Source organism: Temnothorax curvispinosus, unplaced genomic scaffold (genome assembly GCF_003070985.1).
Source record: "Temnothorax curvispinosus isolate PA1 unplaced genomic scaffold, ASM307098v1 QBEX01002451.1, whole genome shotgun sequence".
Lineage (NCBI taxonomy): Eukaryota > Metazoa > Arthropoda > Insecta > Hymenoptera > Formicidae > Temnothorax > Temnothorax curvispinosus.
The window spans coordinates 1-21,315 of record NW_020212231.1 but is presented as its reverse complement, the minus strand read 5'-3'; the positions used below and the strand labels follow the sequence as shown (position 1 = coordinate 21,315).

The following is a 21,315-nucleotide window of genomic DNA, read 5'->3' as shown; positions in this document are numbered from 1 at the left end:
CGAAAAGTCTGACAGAGCTTGATTAAAGACCCGATATAAAAAATATTCCAATAATAAAAATGTCAAATAAAGAGAAGTTCTGTATTCTCAATTTTTAAAAATATCGAAAGAATGGTCTTTAAGATAGGTATTCCACATATTATCCTTTTATATTTTACAAACATTGTTATTAATAGCACTTGTAGTTCTTTACAGTATTATACGCAAAGATATTTTTTAATCAAAAACACTTTTTCCTCATTTATCGTCTCTTTCAAAAAAAGTCAATTCAAGCACATATACAGTAATCTTTTTATCTTTGAAAATTTCATCTAATTGCTGGGTGTAATGTCGCAATCATCTGCTTATGGCACGATTCTCTGCTTATGCTAAAACTGCAGATGCTGCGTTAATACGTGTAAATTAATATACATTTAAATTAATATACATTAATTTAAATTGTCAATGTCTTTTCGATAAACAATCCAGTAAAATGTGACTCTGTGTTGTTCGTAGACAATTCGTTTATAATTAGAAGACATAACATGAAGAAGAGCATTTTGTGCGTACATGATTGGAAAGACTAACTTTATATAATCCGCGTTATATAAAGATGTGTTCGCGCGCGCGCGCGTTACGTATATGTATAATATATAATATATAATAATTTTCAAAATCTAAAAAACAATAATTTGAGATCTAGCATGCTTAATAAAATTACAATAAATTATTTATTTTAACGCTAAAAAATCATATTTTTTTGTTTAATATATATTTTATCAATAGATTACTATAACTATCTTTATACTTTATACACCGTCTATCTCTGTAAATCATTCAGAACATTAATAGTGCATTTATGATTTCTTTTTTGCATTTGGAAGAAAAAAAATAATTACATATAAATAGTTCTTCTAAACTTGGGTGACCTAAATAAGAAATATCTATTATTATAGTTCTATTATAAATAATGCAATTATTTCCACCGAGATAAACGAGATTTACTAATTTATACGGACGGTGTGCAAGTTATGATTTGATTTACTCCCTTATCAAATTACATATTATCACATATTCTGTACAACGATTGCTCAATATGTAAAATTACGAGTTCAAAATTTTTACATTTTTCACTGATTATTCACGCCGTTCTTAAAAAATAATTACTAAAAAATTTTTGACAATTATACTCGCGAAAAAGATTCGCGTTCTTTTTCTCGCGTATTATTTTAATAAAATTTTCAGTCTCTTATTATACCACAAAGAACATGAATCATCTTCGCCTACTTATTTCGAGAAACTGTCGTTTTTATACTATAAATCAGATTTTGTGAGAGGTCTCCTTGGCCACGCATTTATCTCCAAAAGTTTCTCCTTAATTTTCCACAACTGATTGAGCTTTTCGTTTAGAGGCGCGACATACGTGTCAAGCCACTCTTGTACCGTATAATTGTCATAAATATCTTCCATCGCTGCACGCATATCTTTCTCGATATACATTATTTCCATTCTATGCCTGTCCAAATCGGTAACCGCACGCTCGATGTAACTAGGACTCGCGAAAGAGTATTTGATGTTGTACGGTTTTAACCATCCTTTGTAGGTATTATCCTGCTCCATCTTCGTTATCTCTTGCGTCAAAGAGTAAAGACGTAAGACAGCTGCGTATACCGACACTCCGTGGAAGCCGCACTTGGTCCAGCCGTACTGTGGCTCCGGTATGCTTAACGAGACGATACCGTCGCATTGCAGAGCTTCGGATAGACGATCGGGTAATTCTACGGGGAAGCCGTTTGTATCCGAGGCTTGTAATATAGCTAAATTAAGGGCGAGGGACGGCAGTCCTATCGGTAGTAATTCGCAAAGGACACTGAAGTGATCGTATCTCTGCCATCCGGTCAACATGACACCCTTGAACGTGATTTGACTGGAGTATTTCTGAATGATTTCTAGCCAACGCTGATGATTCTCCATGTGATACGAAATGTCCGTGTAATACCTGTCCGGCGAGGTGGCTCCTTTGAACGCTGTCGCGACCCAGACCTCCTTCCACACCGCGGCGTAACTTTCCCACAGCTGATCCGTTAACGTCGTGCCGGGATCAGTGGTGTACTTCCAAATGACTGGCTCCACCATCGAGTGAAGGCCTCGGTCGATAATCTCCTGCGGCGATATATCGCGGAATTCGTCGTCCCACATAAGTACGGTCAGCTCCGGATATTTCTGTTTAATATATTTGACCACCGCGGAAACGTGATCCAGAAATAACTGGCGTTTGCTCCACTGCCTCTTGGCCATAACGTCCAAGCATCTCGAGCATTCTCCTATCTGATAAACCTCGTCCGCACCTATGTGCAAATATTTCGACGTCGGATGCGCAGATACGACCTGGTTTATCATTTCGTAGATTAACGGTAGTGTCTTATTATACGTAGGGCACAAGACTTGCGGGTAACGCGGAACTTCCCTGAAGTCCTTATACTTGTCCAACTTGAGAACAAATTCCATATGACCGAAGGTCTGTATCAACGGTATGACGATCAACTGATTGTTCCTGGCGATACTCTGAATCTGGGCGATGTCCTTCCTGGAGTAAGAGTTGCCGGCGCGTATGTCGTCGATGCTGTCAGCAAAGGGAAACATGTCCTCGTACTCCACGAGGACGCCGGTGGCCCCCAGCTTTCGCAGCAAGGGAAACAGATAGCTATAATAGCTCATCTTCGGCGGGGCGCCTTTCAGATCTAGGTGGACGATCTTATGGCCCTTGAACAGCGGTGCAGTGCCGTCTGCAAACGATTTATCATGAGTTAACTCGTTAACCAGTCTGTTCCTACCGTTCCTCAAATCACCCGTCATCCGCCCGTCTACTTGCTGCCCTAATCTGACAGCGCCCCGAGGGCCGTTCGTGACTTCACCTGGTTGTTGGTACACATCCTCGGCTCTCAGACGCGCGCTCCCGATCTTGCCCGTTGACATCTCGTCGATCTCGTTGCTCAGTATGTGGTATATGACGACCAGCAGAACGAAGCTGATCGTCGCGACGACCATCAGCGACGCACGGCCCCGTAGACGCGTCATGACGGGAAGAAGAGTTCGCAGCGTAGGATCAGCTCTTCGGGGATCTCGAGACGCCGTCGAAACACTCGAAACCTATCGCACGGTCACGTCCATCGTTCGCGCGATCTCCGCGACAGAGAGAAAGAGGGAAAGAGAGAAGGAGAGAGAAAAGGGGAGAGAGAGAGAGAGAGAGAGACGGCGTTTATAGTTGTGAAGCAATGCGGGAGACACGCTCGGCGTTGCTCGACGAGTCGCGAGCCGCACGCATTCCCGCCGCCCTCGGGAGACGGACGTTCGTCGACGGACGATCTCTCGAGCGCGAGAGTAATCGTGACGAGTCGCGCTGGGCCGCCGAGCTATCCAACGCGCGCCGTCAACGCGTCCTCGGCGCCTTCGTGGACGAGAGCGATCGCTCGAGAGAACGTGGCGTAGCGTCGGACCTGTACTTCGGAGTTAATTCGGACACTTCGGAGCATTCGGAGTATTCGGACTGGCCGGACGCGTAACACAGGCGCGGTGCGAGCCACGCGCGCGGTCTGTCGGCGTCGCCGAGAGACACCCGGAGCCGGAGATCGGAGAGGAGACACGGGGACGCCTCGATTCTCTCTCTCTGCGGCACGCGGGCTCTGCCGCGCTGCGCTCCGCTGATCCGTGGGGATTGGGGATATGTGCGTGGCGTATAGCGGGACGATATAATTATTGATTCCTGTATCTCACGCTACGCCGAGCGACAAGGCAGGCCCGTTTTGAATTTTCAGCGCGGCGAGCGGAGCGAGGAATAAATTGCGGCGAACCTTTGTCCATATGGGAGATGATCCTCTGAATGAATAAGCGAAAAAATTTGATGAACTATAAATCGGGATTAAGGAGGAGCTCATTGCGATAGATTCTAAATAATATGCGCTTTGGATATCGTCTTTTTCTTTTTATTGCCCATTACTTACCGGTTTTATTTCTTTATATAAGCACCACACCTCGTTCTGACGGACTGATAAGTTTTATTAGGCGCTAGAACAACCGATAAGTTATCGTTGAACCATTCGAAGTAACTATCGTATTTAGATAAGATACAGAAATATAAAATGTATATATATACATCGGTAGTACATAATATTCCGTTGCCACGCGAATAAAACAACTTTTTGAATAGCTAATTGCCCGGAAAAAAATTAAAAAAAAATTGTTTTTTGTAAAATTTGACTTTTTGTAAAAAAATTTTTGTACAGGAAATTATATCCCACACAGCACAGGATATCCTGAGGGACATTTGTGCATCCGCTGGATATCCACCGGATATTGAATATCCACTGGATATCCACCGGTTATTGAGATATCCCAATTTGTCTGTAGGACGTCCCTCAGATAAAGTGTGCTGTGTGGGATAGCTATTCAAAAAGTTATTAATTTTCTATTCACGTGGTGACAGTACTACCGACAGATGTTATATTTGTGGATCTTATCTAAATACGATAGTATTAAGTGATTACACAATACTCTATGTATAATCACGTGTATAATCATTTTATATACAATCATTTTATATACAATCATTTATACATATATGATTATTGATTACATATGGGCATTTTTTCTCATTTTTTTCACACTTCACTTACAAAAGAGAGAAAGAAGAATCAAGCTAAAGATATAATTGAGAAGAGAGTTTGATTTACTCATTTCAGTCGCGCGTTTAGTTAAACAGCTTCGAGACGATCTACTTATTCGGCAGAACTGTCGGCGATCGATTCAATCGGCAACGGAGATAGTGCCGGAAGCTATCATCGGTTGCGATCGCAAGCGGTTATAGGGCGAGCGAATGTCGTCACGCTCGCACGTTACGTCGCGTTGCATTTCCGTCACGCGGATATCAATTAAATATTAATTTGCCGGATGCGCGCAAGCATTCCTGGCATGGTTCTCCTGTCCATTTGTTTTTTTCATTGAAAAAATATAAGAATGCGCGAGAACTCATCGCCCACCTCGTCTCTCCCAGGTGCATTTATGTAAATAGCGCTTTTACAATTTTGTTCTTGCTAACAATAAGATGGAATAAAGTGTAAAAGAGGGTAATTTGGACAAAATTAATTAACACGCAGAAACATTGTAATTGTGAAACGACGCGACATCTGTCGAGACGTAGGCGAATTCCTCGACGGATCTGAGGGAATGACAATGAGTCATCATATTATAAATCGATGCACAGTCACAAATTTATTATTTTCATAAATCTTTTGCGAGCGATATTTATGGATCTACTAAAGGCGATAGACAATAAAGAAAAGATAGCAATAATGCTTAACGAGAAAATGTCATTAACGTCATAAAATGACTCGAGACGATCTATCTACATTGAATTTTAGAATAAAAATTCTATTTATAATTTTACGTGTCGTTTGATATATTATATTTTGTAATTTATTATACATATTTCATGTATTCTGATTTAAATGTTTTTCGAATCAAGCCCGCTTGAAAATCGGTCTGCGAACTCGTGTGTCGAAATTCAGACAATTCTATTTAAAATAACAAAAGCGAGAGTAATGATTGAACAATCACTACAAATTGCGAGTGTATGTACATGTTTCCTCGTTTTCGCGATCTCTCAACCGGCATGAAACGGCTGCATTATATCCGGCGTTAAAATATGCACATCAGGAAGTGCGTCGCATCGCGGTCGAAGCGTTTCTCAAAAATCAGATCGGTTGAGCGTATAGCGTTATTACAACCGCAACGTCCGTATATATATTAACATAAACAATGTAAGGCCGAGTCGTTTAAAAGTCAATAATTACAAAGTTATAACAAGATTTATATAATATATAAAGCTAAATTCTCTCTCTCCTACCCTCAATTATTAATCATGATTTTAGATCGTTTCTATCTTCATTATACAAATCTTCTTATATTTTTTTTTCAAATCCTCCTAAGATAGGTATTAAAAACGATTTCTTAGAAGAGGAGGGTCTAGTTTGGATCAAGAGAAGAACATCCTGATCCAAAGTCGCCCATTAAGAAAGGATTTCCGTGCCGTCTGAGTCACACAGCTCGCTGAGTCGAAACGCCCGATTACTCCGTATCTCCTTCGACATAATCTCGAGCACCCAGCCCGGGATCGCCGGTTTTCATGGAATGCCGGGACACCCGTTACGCGAGTGACGAGCGTGAGTCACATCTCTGCGGCCACGAAGGGAAGCAGGAGCATGATTCCAGACAATAAAATCGTTTAACGACTGCACCGCGCGATTCGAGGTACCGCAGACACGGTCGAAAGAGCGATTCGAGGTCGCAAGAGGCGCATACGATTATCGGCGCGTTTCCCTTCGCGGTCTCTTTGTCGAAAATCGTGTGAGAGATCCTGTGTAAAAGTCCGTGGACGCCAACACAAGCAAACGCGCTTCACCTTTGATATTTTATGTTTGCTACGAGCGCCATTGTAATTTGTGAATAAACAAATTGATAAATGATGATACATAATTCGTATTAAAGCCTAGTAGTGTCAGGCGATTTCTAGAACTCGAATAGAAAAAAAATTTGTTAATTTCAAAAAATATTTAGTCCGATACGTTCAATTAAACACTAAACATTTTAGTTAGTTAACTAAACATTAGTTGAATTAATTAATTTTTGATTAAAGAAACTAAATAAATTGTTGAAACAACTAATGTTTAGTTAATTAACTAAAATATTTAGTTGAACGGATTAAATATCGGACTAAATATGTTTTGGGATTAACAATTTTTTTTGTGTAGATTTGCCGTACTAATATATGTACAATATAATACATTATACATGTAATACATATAATGTACTAATTTAATATCGTTAATAATACACATTGTTAATATTGTTAATACATAATTAATTGCAGATAATTGACTGCGAGGGTTGAAAGGGAGAAAGAATGTTTGTATCTTTCGATATCGGATTATAATAATAAGAAAGTAGCGAGTCGAAAGTGTTTTATCTTGGGTTTCCAAGTACGTTTCCTAATGCAAGAACCACGTGAAAGTTTGCTCGCCTAGTTTTTCCTATAGGCTTTATACAATCGCAGTAAATCACTTCTGCGTAGTTACTTAGTATTCCGTAATGTAGATGTGCTCCTCTCTCTTCACACTTATCCCCTTCTGCGAAGCATGAAGATTTATTGCTTCGTAACGAACAAGTTGGTCGAACATCGATCATCATCGACGTATGTATATATAATCGCAATTCTATTAATTTATCTTAATAACATTTGACTTCCCGTTTCACATACAAGATGATTCAACGGTTGTACCATCTCTAGTCGTTTTTGAAAATTTTATGGGCTGCGCCCGATTTTTATGATTTTCAACATCTTTGACTGAACTTTTCAAGTGGAGCTTTCACTATGACATAAATTGTAAATTAAAGATTAAAAATTGAAGCAAATATCAAGAACTTTTGACACCCTTTGTGCGCTCGATCTTAATATATTTCTGTAAAATTGCTGAAGAATACGTGTTACGAATAATTTCTTCCACAATTCCACAACGCAACAGATTATTCCATCAAGTTCACGTGCCACAGATATACATGTAGCGTGTAACATATGTAATCATTAAACTGCATCTTCTTTGTGATGTAGTCTTGCAACAACAATGCGCTTCCGCAGCAACTTATGCAGACTGAAGAATTGTCGAGCGATTATTCAGAAGTAGTGACTCAAGCGTGCACTTATGCGAAGTATATTAGGTATATAAAGTTTCGCGCGCGGTTCTATATGTACCTATATGCAGATATACGAGACGAGACTGTCAGCTATCAGCGTAATCGCATAGTCGCTGTGTCTTCGCCGTTATCTTGCATAAAATTCTTCAGGCATATCTGCGATATGCATCATAATACGCACCTGTATTTTTATCGCAATTAAGTCGTACGAATGTCGCAGAGACATAAAAAAATCTAGAGTTTTAGAAACTTTTTACGATAGAAGCAAATCATACTTGGAGAACGTTTCCAAGATAGATTCGCGGTAATTGTTCACGTTTTGTATGTAATAAGTATTATATAGCAATTTATTTGACTTACAAGTTGAATTTGTCGTCTTGAATTACGATTACAATTCAGTTCAACAATTTGCTATATACGAGAGATGATATGATTGAGATTCTCAGTGGAACGGTTAAATAGAATGACAACGATTTACTTTGATAAAGTTAATAAAAGATTGTAATTTTTTACTTGATACATTAAGTTAATGTTTTAATATTAACAGATTATTTTAAAGTGATTTTATAAAAATTAATTTGATCGTAGTTATACGAGTTAGTAAGATACATTTTAATTTTCTCACTTCAATCAATGTAAATTCTTTCTTGCATCGATATTATGCGAATATCTTATTAATTTTTGGAATTAATTCTATTCTAGTTTCGGCAAACGCTCGGGTATCTTATAAACCTCGATTTATTAATCTACAAAATCCTGCGGTTCTGATGATAAATATTTAAGTTTTTACTCATTATTCGTAACTCTATACAGATCGCCTTTTGTGTACTCAGCTGCTGACTAACTGCGTAAATTCCTCTCAGACGCAGCATCAAACATGCGTTGAAAGCAGCTCGAAATAATTCCATTTTTCGAGTTTTCGCTTACATGAAAATAAGAAGGAACGGATTAAATTTTTTTTTATCAATAATTGGCATCAATCATAAAGTTGTCGATAAAAATTTTTATTACTAAAGAATACTCTGTTATTCACACACAACTCAGACATGTTTCTCCAAAAATTAAAATACATATCCTACGTTCTATTAATCTTTTTTTATCCTTGGAAGGTACAGGAAGTTGTCTAATAAATTCTTAAAAAGCAAGGTATAAAAAATTATTAACAAAAAATACGGGATATATCTGTGGCATTATGTTTCGCACATATTACATTGTATTACATGCTTCTTTCGAGCAATATTTCATCGACGTTCATCGTCCTTTCTCCCCTTCCCTCCTCCCCTCTCGGACCCCGATCCAAGGCGACGGTAACTTCTTCAAACGAGGTTCGACATCCTTAGTGCTGATCACGCTATCCGAATCTCGATAAAACGCACCTCGAGCATCGAGCGGCGCGGCGTCACGCGTCGAAGGCTACCGCGTGGCAGGCTCCGCGGAAAGTGCGTGCGTGTGCGTTGCGCACACGCCCGGACGGTTTTCCTTAAAGAAACACGACGCTCTCCCGAGTCCCGCATTCTCTCTCTTTCGCGTATAAGTCACCGCGGGTGCCACGAGATAATGTAACGTTACAACGAGGCACGCGCGCCCGCCGCGCGAAGTCAGTACGCTCGTGGACGCGCGCCGGGGAGAACGCACGCCGCACGAGAGTTTCTCGGTCGCGACCCGAGTCCGACGACGCGGGACTCTCGACGTACCGTACCCGTGGAAAGGAAAGAGAGAAAAGAACAAGAACCCGATACTTTCGACCTCACGTGCTGGTGCAACGAACGTGAGTGCAACCGTCTGTCTCTCGTTCTTGTATAGGGGAAAAAAAAATTTATCTTGGCTCCGCGCGTCGGTCGTGTTTTGCGAGTCAACTCGGAGGAGTAATCCGCGCGATTTCGGAAAGTGATTACGCGATTGCTCGTCCGCGACAGTTACGCGAATGCCGCAATCTGTTTGCACACCGTTAAATTCGTAGTGTCAAATTATACTCAATTTGAGTCATTTTTAACCATTCCTATAGGTCGCCACTGCTCCTGTTCAATATGTCGTTAATTTAACTTAAAACAATGTTAATTTACTACGCCAATAGAGTTAAAATAATACTGTTTGTGTTAAAGTAATAAATTTTTGACAAGCATGGTAGTTAAAAATAACAAAATGTTGTTGTTTAACTCAAGATATTGGTTTAAATTTCATTTTTTAATATTTAACAGTGCATCCGCGATTCTTCGGATGAGATCTAAGCATCGCGCGTGTAACGAGACGGGCCGTCGTCCTTTGATGCAAAAAGAGGTAAAGTGAAAGGATCAGAAGGTGCTTACCGTACGATCTGACATGCGATTCCAAAGTCCGTTAGCGCGTACACGACGTCGTGATTGACAATTAAAAGTTACCGCGGTTTTTGTTTTAAATTACTCCGCGAGCGAGTTGAGGGTCGTTGCAATTGGCCCCCGCGATTGGTAATACGAAAAAAACGCACACTCCGCGTTTAATCGAATTTAGATCGTTTATCACATGCGGGTTTGCGAAATCTCGCGTTACCGCAAAAATACCTCTCGACACGTTTTATTATAGCAAAAAGACAGGTGCTTTTGATTTGACGCGACTTAATCGGCAGAAGTACCGTTACGAGACAAGAAATACTCTTACGTCAAAATTATCGATCATTTAATTGATAATGTCCGAATAAATTAACAACGAATCGTCACAGTCACTTTCCCTTTAAACGCGACGCACGTTTCAAGGATTCTCGTTCTGTCACTCGTGAGTAATTCGCATGTAGAGGTATGCCTTTACCCTGGAAGTATTATCTTCTACATTTTCGCGGTACACAATTCTGAACGCGTAAAATTAGTCCGTGCCCTATCAGTCGGATTTTATCGGACACTTGGCTCGCCACTTGCTAATGCATGACGTCGAATGTGCACCCTGTTATTTATGTCGTGCATGTGTAACGAAATATATATACGCAATATTTAACGTGGTGCAACGATCGATGACACTAGTTGTACTGTAGCGAAGGCGGAGGCAAAAAAGAGCGATCGTAATAGTCAGCCGCTCGATAAGCATGCATGGAGTATACACAATCGTTCTGTTTTAAATTCCTTCCTGCTTGAAATAAAATATATCTATATTTATATAATAATCGATTGTTTGCCTGTAGAGGCAAACGATGTCCTTTGAATATAAAATCTAACTAAAAACGCTTCTTTAAGTAATTGAATTCTAATAATAAATATCGAATTCTAATCAAACGATAATGAATCAATAGACTAATTCTACGGTGGCGTTAATTCGCTGCAGCTTTAATGAATATCTCTTACTCGAGTATTTTATTAAGTGCTAAATATTTCCTTTCCATGTTTTCGCTTGCGTGAGGGGTGCTTTTATATTTTGAACGCGCTTCGAGAATACGCCTCAGTTTATCGATTTCGGCACGAACGCCTTTCCTGCTTCGGGAGCACGCGCTCGAATGCAAATGAAAGGGCTAATTGACATCTCGAATGTCAGTGAGGAGTATTGTGTATTCCGTATATCGAAGTATCCCGTTTCGGTTTTCGACTGAATTTTTACGGAGCCTCCTCGACTTTCGCGCTCGGACGAAGCCGGGCTCGGACACGTTGACGTTGCCGGAAGCCGGAATGGCAATTACGCTTGACGTTATCGAAGCGATCGCAACACCTGGCGGACTTTTAGGTGAGGGAAAGTACGTACCGAACCCTCCGGTCGACGTCGTCGGTTTAACGATCGGGCCGCACGAGCTCCGACACAGACGCGCATTCCGACGAATTAACTTTAAATGGCCCGCGGGAGAGCTATTTGCCTTTGCTCCCGCGAAGCTCAGCACGCGCGCGTCTAAACCTAACTCTCGAGTAAACTTTTGGGAGGAATCCTATTTTAGAAACGCACAAACCGCCGTTCCGGGAACTCGAGTTTCGCGACGTGAATGAACGCGCACATATATATAATAGATCTTATCACGAGTACTCTAATATCTCCCCGCTAACATCCATAATGTGGTAAAACAACGAACATAGATATCTAATATCAATCTAACAGCAATAATTAATAATTGCAATAATTATTTAAAATCATTTGAGTTTTTAAATTCAGCACAATATATTAATACGCTGTTAAATATTAAAGGATGAAATTTAAACCAATATCTTAAGTTAAATAAGATTTTGTTGTTTTTAATTACCATGTGTGTCAAAATTTATTATTTTAACGCAAAATAGTATTATTTTAACTCCATTGGTTTAGTTAAATGTTAAATTAACACTGTTTTAGTTAAATTAATGACATATTGAGTAGGAGCAGTGGCGACCTATACGAATGGTTAATAAACGATTCAATCTGAGTATAATTTGACACTACGAAAAACAGTGTAATATAATCTTGCTAGTTCGATAATCTTACACGGTGTAAAATTATAAATAATAGTTAATGAAACATGAATATTTTCGAAATATTTTTCTCTCCCAACGAATTATTTAACATTGAATTGATTTATCAGTCTAAACACAACAGTGTGATATAACAATAGTAAATGAAAAATAAATTTGCACAAAATTTGCGTACAGTGATCAGGATTAGGCGTACAAGAATATTTTAACACAGCAGCTATTTCGACTCTCGAGGGTGAGACCAATATGTTTATTTTTAGAAATGTCTAATGTTATTAACCTTTGTCGTAAGTAACCAGTGCCGATATGCAATTGGGTATAGGTTCGTTTCTTGGGTCGTTGCACGTAAAAGAAATCTAATCGTGACGCGTTATTTTTCTGTCTGATATTGATTATGCAATTTAATGAATCAACGATGATGTTGTTCATAAAGAATTTACGCACACATTCACAGATAAGACGCGTGTATTTTAGGAATTTAACGTCCAAAAACACTTGTCAAACTACTTATCGGAATCAAGATTACGTTTCGTATTTAATATCATAATGAAACCGAAACGAAGTAGAATAAATTCGATAAAACATGTATCGATATTCTATCTTTTCAATAATTGTTTTAATAATAGCAATAATAATAATAACGATAATAATATCTAATGATTATAATAACGAAAGGTTCTTTTACTTCGTTACTAGCTGCTTTTAAACTGTATAACTTTATCATGAAACTTTTTGCCTAAATAATACGTTGTATTTAGAAAAGGACATACTTTGACCAGGAAACGGTCAATTCCGTAACCCTTCTGCCTGCGTAACTCCGTCATTATCGCTAACAAAGCTTATAGTAAACGAGATAACAAGCGCGCTTATTTCCGCAGGCACCATGAACAAGACGGAATTCAACATTGTTCTGAGCACGGAGCCACCGAGGACGTCTCCGAACGTGATTCACTCTCACATTCCGGTGCCGAGAATATCGGCCGCGATCAAGGCTCAAGAGAGATGTCCTCCAAAACGTAGAGGATCCTTCGAGAAGCTCAGCCGGGGGACGGGGAACGTGGCAGCCCAAAGAGCGTCCTTCGAGAGGCTCGAAGCTTCGGTCGTACAGCTGAGGTCACGCAACAACAATCAACTGTCGAGCTCCAGCATCGAGATGCGAAAGTCCGAGGAGAAGACGACGCCAGTGAGCGGTCTTTGCAAGACGAACGACGTCGCCAGGCTCAACAGGAGCAACAGCTTCTTGGAGAGCAAGTGGAAGAGCAAATATGAGGATTCGGAGAAGAGGCGGAAACACCTGCTCCAGAAGAGCGAAGCTGGTAATTATTAATTATAGAAGCGTCAAAGGACGCGGCAGCGTGGATTCAACGTGGATGTATTAAATAATGGCTATACTATTGCCATGATTCAAATCTTATACTCCTTGATAAGTAGACATATCGCTTAAACTATCTTTGGAGTCCGACCACAGATGTCTATAACTAGATCGCTAATTTCGGGCTTATGGAAAAACTGTGATCGGGCCGACAGCCATATTACCTACAAGTGCGTATGTGATACCCGGCAACCGGCGGGCATGGTGGTGTTCAAGATCACGTGTTCAATGTCACGTGATTTGATAACACCTGTCCGCCAGGTATCACATACGCACTAACACACACGCACCGCCACTTTTTATCCCCTCTACTTACGTACGCAAGACGCATGCGACTACATACGAATAGGCTAAGCGCATTGTGTGCGTAAGTAGAGGGAGAAAATTGTCGTCAATCGTCAGTCGAGGCCAGGCCGGGATCAAAATTTGGCAAATCTGAATTACAACTTGTAGATAATTATGGCCGAACCTGGAAATCCGGGTCTACACGACTTTTTTGACGGAGTTAACGATCTAGTTAGAGACATCCGTGAGTCTGACCTTTACCTTTCATCCGATTGATATCTCAAACGATTCGACACATACAGCGATTTTATATCGATTTGATTACTTTAAATTATCCTTAGCCTTCTTAAAGTGAGGAAAGTGACTTACAATTAGACTGTTTATATAACGATTCATACACAATATCTGTACTTGAATATCGAAAACACACACTCGACTGTTATTTTCGAAAGTTCGACATCTGGGCACGATAAGTCGACCAAACGATTCGGAAAGTTCATAAATAATGGAAAGCGTGTTCACCACACAGTTCATGGACACTCGAGAATGTTGTGTATTCGATTATCTCGTGATTCAGTTCTGCATGTAAAATGAAGGCAATGACGCACCATTAGTCACACTGTTTATACGCGATAGAATTATAAATCGATGGGGGATGGAGGGACGAAATATTACTGGCGCGAGTTGCTCGCGGGATCTATATTCACGGTTTGTTGCGTCGATTGACGGACGATCAGCGAGGCTGACCGTTTGAGTTTACGCGAAAAGGTCAGGCACCGAAAAGTAAACTGCTGGCTGCATCGCGGAGGCAAGACATTCTGAAAATCTTCTGAAAGTCTCTCGATTCATAATTAAGCAGCAAACACGCTTAATTAATAAGCAATTCGCGCGTAATGTAATGCGTCAGAGTTTTATCAAAGATATTTAAGAATAATATTTGAAATATGGTATGAAAAAGAAAAGATAAAGCAAACGGGAGAACGATATGCCAATCAGAACTTTGCACCATGTTAAAGTAACGCAACTTTCGACGACGCGTGTATATGTACGTAGTGCAATTAAAAAATTTTTTGCTTAAATTGTTTGCTGAATAAAAGGCTACAATTATATCTCACCTTTGATGAATGTTCCATCATCGCTGGAATTATATTTTGTTTCATAATGCGAACTCTTTAGAAACGAACGATGACATCATCAATCGTTTCTCAATAATTCTACGGATTATATGACCTTAATCTGATTGTCGACTTAATCGAGGTATTTGATAACTGACTCATTTTACCCACGCACATCCGTATGCCGTTCCCTAACTATAATAACTGGAAAGAAGGCTTAAAATAATTCACGCTGGAAAATTGATGCGTTCTGCGTTGTAATCGAGCGTCTTTTACAGTGAATAAAGAGCACGGGGATTTGGAGAAGAAATACCAGCAATTGCAGAGAGAAAATGGCTTGCTGCAGTCGCAAGTTCAAGAGAAGGAGCAGAAGCTATTGAAATTACGAACCGGTACGTACCTAATTTGAAACTTCATCTTATAACGTGTAGCCGAATCTTCTCTGAATAAAGTTATCAAATCCTTATTCCTTTTTCACAGTTTCCGAAGCGGTATGTAAGGAATACGAACAATTAAAGCATCAGTATGACGTGGAAACAAACGCGATGCACAAAGCTATGCAACAAGCCTCTCAGGTAACGCTCTATCTGTTATAATTTAATCTGCGTGTTATTTATAATAATCTGTAATAAAAGTATATGTGTATGAAATATACCGATTAAGTGATATATAGTTGTTCTAAAATGGGGTACAATTTTATTATACCAGTGGTATCGACAAAACCGTGAACTGAAGCGAAGATCTCAAATCATGGCGCAGAAGTTTCTTCATAGTAATCCGGATGAGTCACTGCATTTCGAAGTGTCGGACGAAGTGGACTCGAACTTTGAAGATTTGGATCAGTTGAGACAAACGGTGACAGGTCAGTGCGGCTGATTTTGATCGGTTTGAGCGGTTGTTATTTTTTATTACCTATTTTCTCGAGATTTGCGATTAAAATGCGGTTGCTAACAATCGAAGTTAAAACTAGCAGAATAACAATGGGGCAACTGGTCCTAAATGAAACATCCGTTTTCAGAGCTGAGCGGTGAAATAGCGCGACTGCAAACGGAGCTTCATTCCGCGCGGCTTCAGGAATTCGAGGCGCAGGAGCAGGTGACGCAGCTGACCACGCAGCTGGAGGAGGAAAGGATCCTCCGACAAAAAGGTAAAACTAAATCTCCTATAATAATCTCGCGGTTGGTAAACGGCGGTAAACCGACTGATTTGTTTCTGTCGCAGGCGAGGAGAAAATTAACGAGATGAAAGTGCACAAGGATAATATGGAAAGAGTCACGAAAATGGTGGCTGAAGAGGTGCAGACTCTGAAGACGCAATGCGATCGCGAGAGAGAAAGCGCGAAAGTTCTGAAGATGGAAGCCGAAAGGGTACGTCATTACGTATTCAGTTTAATTATTAGACTTGGGAGTATTTGAAAATTAAGGTGCATTAATTGATTGCACTTTCTTATCTCGTACTAATTAGCCGGTTGCTCATTTAGGTCCAGAAAGAACGAAATGTTTTAGCGCACCAAAGCGCTCTTCTTATGGCCGAGGTTGGAGACGATCCGAATGGCAGATTGTTGACCGTTTTGCAAGAGGTGGAATCCCTAAAGAGGCTACTGGAGGAAGAACAGCAAAACCATGCTTCTCAAGTGCAGATGCTACAGGAGAAATTAGAGGAGAAAGAATCGAATGTGGAATTTGAGATCGTCGAGGAGAAGTTGAAGCTTGCGGAGTCTGAATTAGACGTAGTTGTTCAGAGAGCCGAAAGGGCTGAGAAATCGGTGGAAGAGTTGGAAAACGTTGTGCATTGCTTAAAACAGAAAATCAGCGAATTAGAGGAGAAAGTTTCAAAACCGCCACCGCCACCGTTACCGCCACCTCCTCCACCACCACCGACGTCGACGATTGGTCAGTCATCGATAAAATTGCTGACCCGAGAAAAATTGACCTCGGCTGTAAGCGATATGGAAAACATGCTTGGCATTACACCGAAAAAAACGCCTACGGTCACGCAACAACCCGGTAATTACACAATCTATTGTTTTATCGGTCATGAATTATTTTGTTTTATTGTAAATGTATCAAAGTTATACATTGAAATATTATATGTATCTAATTTTCAGCTATCGATGATATTATTAATCAAATTAAAGGCGGACGTTTCACGCTGAAGCAAACGGATGTAAGTCAGACTATACAAATATTTTTAGAATACGTCATACAAATGTTTAGAATACCATTAATTTCTCAAACATTCTTTAAATCCAGTACAAAATGCAGTTATTCTTTTGATCAATTACAATATGCATATTTGAGCAAGACGTTGATTTCAGAAACAAAGAGAAGAAGAGCGGAAAAGACGACAAGAAGCAGAGAGCAAGCCGCCAGCAGTTTCAGAAATGTTAAATATCCTTGGTACTATGAGACGAAGAGCTAAACCAATAAGGCAATCATTCAAGTTTACAGATACAGCGTCATAGTAATCAGAATTGTTTGAACGGATACAATTTGTAATTCCAACAAAACCCTGAAGTCTCAATCAGCTAAATTATATATTATCTCTATTATTTTACAGTACGATATATAACTTTGTTACTCAATGTGTACAATTTGTCTTATAGATCTGTCTTGCTCAACCTAAATTTATGCAAAATCTATTTATTCGACTGTAAAAGTAGTTTTTGTACTATTATATATGAGAAGCCAGACGAGGTCTAGTAAAAGATCGACGGCCATTTTGCAAATATTTTGTAACTTACATGATAAGAGAAATAAAAACAAAAGAATGAAGGAGAAGCATGGGCGAAATTCTTAGAAATAGTATATTCCTACATTAGTGTATAGTATAAGCATTGTGTAAAAGGTAATATTATAAAACCTTAATATAACGTACCATTACGTTGTATGCAGATATATAAAAAACTATCTTTGAGAAGCACGTTTTCTGTTCATAAATAGGAAGTTTCGCACGGGACTCAGCCGTCTCGTTCGTTTAAGGAAATATTAACATCATTATGAAATTTAAGAAAACTGATTCTGTATTTTATCAAATATGGATTGCAGCTTAGATGCTTCAAAAAGTAGAACTCGTCTGTAGGGTATCATCTCATCGTCCGTTTCAGTCCACGTCCCGGATAAACCACTGTCTGCTTCTTCTTCGACAGAAAACTCGAAACTAACAATTGCCTCTTCCGCAAAGATTTCTTCTTCCGCATTACTCCACAATATCGATACCGGCTCATTGCCAGCGTTTTTATTCTTGTTTTTCGTCTTTTTCCCGGCTTTTTTATCTTCGGTCTTATATAATTTACATATAAGTATGTAATAGGAAAAATTAAATGGCATATTTTTGCTGGTGGCACGTTTCAGTTCGGAAATTAGATTTTCAAGAAGTGGCACTGAAATCTTGGCGGGAATGTTGACAAATCTCTCATTGATAAGCAAACCCAATTGCGCCGAGTCATTTTCCAATACATTTTTAATCAAAGTATTAACTGCGTCAGTTGCATGTTCATCTGCCAACTGCTTCAATAGATCTCTAAGTTGTTGTATACATAAAACGTTCTGAAAAGATTTCTTTTGTTAAATAGAATTGATAGAGATCGATACTAAGTTTTTCGGTTTGACAATAATAATAATAATAAGAATCAACTTACTTGCTTATCGGAGACATTGATAACAGTTGTAATACCAAATACGTCGTTGATGTCATTATCCTCATCTTCGGATTCATCTGTTTCTTCTGACTGTTTAATGACAGATCCTACGTAATTTTGTGATATTATTAAATCCGTGAGTCCGCCTAAATCAAGGTGCGCTTTGAGGAAAAGTTGTTGCAGCAACGTTTTAATTCCATGGTAGTCTGGATCTTGTGGATTGCGACCTTCAAACTCCACTTGCAACTCTATTCCCTAAAATTTATACTTATTACTGTATCATGTGTCTTATTTTATAAAGTGTAGAAATATAATATTAATTAAAATTTGTAATTAAACTCCAAAAAAATTAATTACTGTTTGTAAAGATCAATTTGATGCGCTGATATGATAGAATACGTAATTGTGATATTTAATATACGTATAAACGTAACGATATTAGAAAATTGAGTGACATTAGAAAATACGCAAAGATTGCTTGAAAAACCGCAACTTTTCGCTTTGGTGACAACTTGGGGATAAAATGCGTTACGCATTTTATTATTTTCTTTATAAACGTTTTTACATTGCAAAGACAAAAAAAATGCAACTTGCTATTTCTACAGGGAATTGCGATTATATTCACAATCTTAATTTGCTTTAAAAATACGAGAGATCTTAAATTCCAAACTGCTGTTGCATCTCTTGCACAATATCGCATAACACATATGCATATGCATATCTATACATAAAAAAATCGTTAAAAGCAAGAACCAAATATGTATACACCTCGATTTTTGTGATAATATTAAAATATTAACAACAATAACAAATAATACAAATTATTAAATATTCTTAGAAACAGATTACCTCATTATCTGTATGTGCCGCATCAAAATCTAAACTTATTAGAAGTACATCTGTTTCAATTTCTATTCATAAATATCAGCCAGATACAGGAAATTATTATAGTTATTAATACTAATTTTTTAAATAGTAACATCTGACAATACCAGTTCAATAATTAAGATCTGATAATAAAAATAATTCATAAGCAAACACGTAATATAAGTACGTATTTCTGAAATTAAATGCAGAATTAATTTAAAGCAAGTAGCTTTTTCATCTCTGTCAAAATATGATTTTTCTCAGTTTTCCTAAGATTCATGCACTAAATATCATAATTATATAAAGATCATTTAGATCGAACTGACAATATTTCATTCTTTATTGAGTAGCAACTATTTATGCCCGAATAACAATCGAACAGAGCTTTCATCTGCACGAGACACCTTGACAACGATTTTCACGTATACGTCGCGACGTATCGCGTCGGTCTCGCGTTCGGGGATGAATTAAAACGAAATAAAACCGAGTGACTTTGAACATACGGGTCGTACGTCGTACAGCAGCAGAGCGCGACCGCGTGCTCGCCGAGTGAGGTTAACCCAGGTTAACCGCTCGATTGTCGTATCATGTATTTCATCGATATAAATCGGCCATTCCTCACCTGCTCGTTCGGGATCTCATACTCCTCGTCCTCGTTGCTGGACGAGACGTCATTCTCGTCGTCGTCGGGCAACTTCTGCCGGATCTCACGCTTTTTCACCGGAGCAGCCATCACAAATTAAAACGTGTGAGTGGTGCGAAGTGCGAAGACTGCGAAGCGAACACTGTGTTAGTTTGTTCTTTGTAGCTGAACTGGGTGTACTAGTTCAGAAAGTGTACCCTGAAGCGTTCTTTGTAACAGAATTGGTAAAAGTGTTGCCGTTCAGTAATGCTGGGTCTACAATGCGAGTCGCAAGAATTGACCAATCACAGTCGATTATTCTCCTCAAATTTGTCTGTGATTGGCCAATTCTTGCGACTCACGACTTTGCGACTCGCATTGTAGACCCAGCATAACAGTGCAAGAGAAGTAGTGCAACAGTTTACTTGTATGTACATTGCACTGTGTCCGGAGGTAGTGCAACCAGTGCAGTGCAGTCTGGTGCAGTCAGTGCAGTTACAAAGAACAAACCTAATGTAGATTAATTTTTATAATTTTAATCGCGTTTGAACTTATACTTTTCATCTTTTTCTAGTTCTTGAAATTGGAGGAAGATAAATGGTAAGTTTAACCAAGATTAATGTTAATCTAATCATATAATTATATGAAGAAAATTATCCAATCGCATTTTATGCTTAAATTGCTTACTTCTTTATTTTAAATAAAAAAAACTGTTTGTTATAATCTTACGAAAAAAAAACAAGAGAATATTTATCTTTATGTGCAAATAAATGACAAGTGCGATTGCATAGAAAACTTTTGTCTTTAATTACTAAATCACATACAATAGGTATTTTATTATTACAATATTTGAAGGGTTATTTCTCACATAAATTATGTTTTTAACAAAATTTCACCTATATATGCAAAAAAAGGTCTAATTAATGTGTCCAAATACATGCAGTAAATACTAAGAAAAAATAAGAATCGGTAAGAAATTGTGATAATACTTTTTGAGAAGACAAATAGTTGTACAGATAAACTTTCGAAGAAATTATTAAATTACATTACAAATTTTGAATGTTTAGGAATAACCGTTATGCGATGCAACGGTCCCATTCCTTCTCCATGAAAGCAACCCCGCCACCATGTTTTACACACACACACAGTCGGAACTTGGTAACGTTAATTAAATCTTTTGCCAGAAGGACGTCGAATATATCGTATTCCATTGTCTCAAATAGATACTTGGATTCTTCGCTCCAGATAATCCTTCTCCATTCGTTGTCAGTCCAATGTTTCTGTGTTAAATGGGTTAA

General features: G+C 38.8%; 3 protein-coding genes across 9 annotated transcripts; 1 reads left to right on the top strand and 2 right to left on the bottom strand.

The window, feature by feature from the left end:
* Nucleotides 1-727: 727 nt before the first annotated feature.
* Nucleotides 728-3,074, bottom strand: LOC112451681 (hexosaminidase D-like). The gene is made up of 2 exons (XM_025011465.1): nt 2,895-3,074; nt 728-2,765 (listed from the first exon to the last, which is right to left on the bottom strand). Exons 1-2 carry the CDS (start codon nt 3,055-3,057, stop codon nt 1,294-1,296), a joined length of 1,635 nt encoding a protein of 544 aa, XP_024867233.1. The 5' UTR covers nt 3,058-3,074; the 3' UTR covers nt 728-1,293.
* Nucleotides 3,075-9,211: 6,137 nt separating this feature from the next.
* On the top strand, nt 9,212-17,660 carry LOC112451687 (shootin-1). Of its 6 annotated transcripts, none has more exons than XM_025011482.1 (10): nt 9,212-9,493; nt 12,294-12,351; nt 12,995-13,432; nt 15,167-15,280; nt 15,369-15,463; nt 15,597-15,750; nt 15,907-16,035; nt 16,110-16,255; nt 16,369-16,894; nt 16,996-17,660. In XM_025011482.1, exons 3-10 carry the CDS (start codon nt 13,000-13,002, stop codon nt 17,307-17,309), a joined length of 1,911 nt encoding a protein of 636 aa, XP_024867250.1. In that variant the 5' UTR covers nt 9,212-9,493; nt 12,294-12,351; nt 12,995-12,999; the 3' UTR covers nt 17,310-17,660. The 6 variants fall into 6 exon arrangements, with proteins under 6 accessions (XP_024867250.1, XP_024867252.1, XP_024867249.1 ...); XM_025011484.1 differs by lacking the exon at nt 12,294-12,351 and adding an exon at nt 9,924-10,002; XM_025011480.1 differs by lacking the exons at nt 9,212-9,493; nt 12,294-12,351 and adding an exon at nt 11,044-11,406 and having other exon boundaries at nt 16,996-17,054; nt 17,206-17,660.
* A 20-nt stretch (nt 17,661-17,680) lies between these two features.
* LOC112451688 (protein BCCIP homolog) lies at nt 17,681-20,175 on the bottom strand. 2 transcript variants are annotated; one of them, XM_025011485.1, is made up of 3 exons: nt 20,018-20,175; nt 18,529-18,783; nt 17,681-18,448 (listed from the first exon to the last, which is right to left on the bottom strand). In XM_025011485.1, exons 1-3 carry the CDS (start codon nt 20,126-20,128, stop codon nt 17,894-17,896), a joined length of 921 nt encoding a protein of 306 aa, XP_024867253.1. In that variant the 5' UTR covers nt 20,129-20,175; the 3' UTR covers nt 17,681-17,893. The 2 variants fall into 2 exon arrangements, with proteins under 2 accessions (XP_024867253.1, XP_024867254.1); XM_025011486.1 differs by having other exon boundaries at nt 17,681-18,436; nt 20,018-20,173.
* Nucleotides 20,176-21,315: the final 1,140 nt, after the last annotated feature.

Bases quoted from the DNA above. Each gene is read 5' to 3' on its own strand.
- LOC112451681 (XM_025011465.1), bottom strand. From the start codon at position 3,057: ATGACGCGTCTACGGGGCCGTGCGTCGCTGATGGTCGTCGCGACGATC. The intron at 2,766-2,894 runs GTGAAGTCACGA...AATCGTTTGCAG, and splicing joins GGATGTGTACCAACAACCAG to ACGGCACTGCACCGCTGTTC.
- LOC112451687 (XM_025011479.1), top strand. From the start codon at position 11,214: ATGTCAGTGAGGAGTATTGTGTATTCCGTATATCGAAGTATCCCGTTT. The intron at 15,281-15,368 runs GTACGTACCTAA...CCTTTTTCACAG, and splicing joins GCTATTGAAATTACGAACCG to TTTCCGAAGCGGTATGTAAG. The intron at 15,751-15,906 runs GTCAGTGCGGCT...ATCCGTTTTCAG, and splicing joins GTTGAGACAAACGGTGACAG to AGCTGAGCGGTGAAATAGCG.
- LOC112451688 (XM_025011485.1), bottom strand. From the start codon at position 20,128: ATGGCTGCTCCGGTGAAAAAGCGTGAGATCCGGCAGAAGTTGCCCGAC. The intron at 18,784-20,017 runs GTGAGGAATGGC...TATAAATTTTAG, and splicing joins ATGAGATCCCGAACGAGCAG to GGAATAGAGTTGCAAGTGGA. The intron at 18,449-18,528 runs GTAAGTTGATTC...ATTTAACAAAAG, and splicing joins TCAATGTCTCCGATAAGCAA to AAATCTTTTCAGAACGTTTT.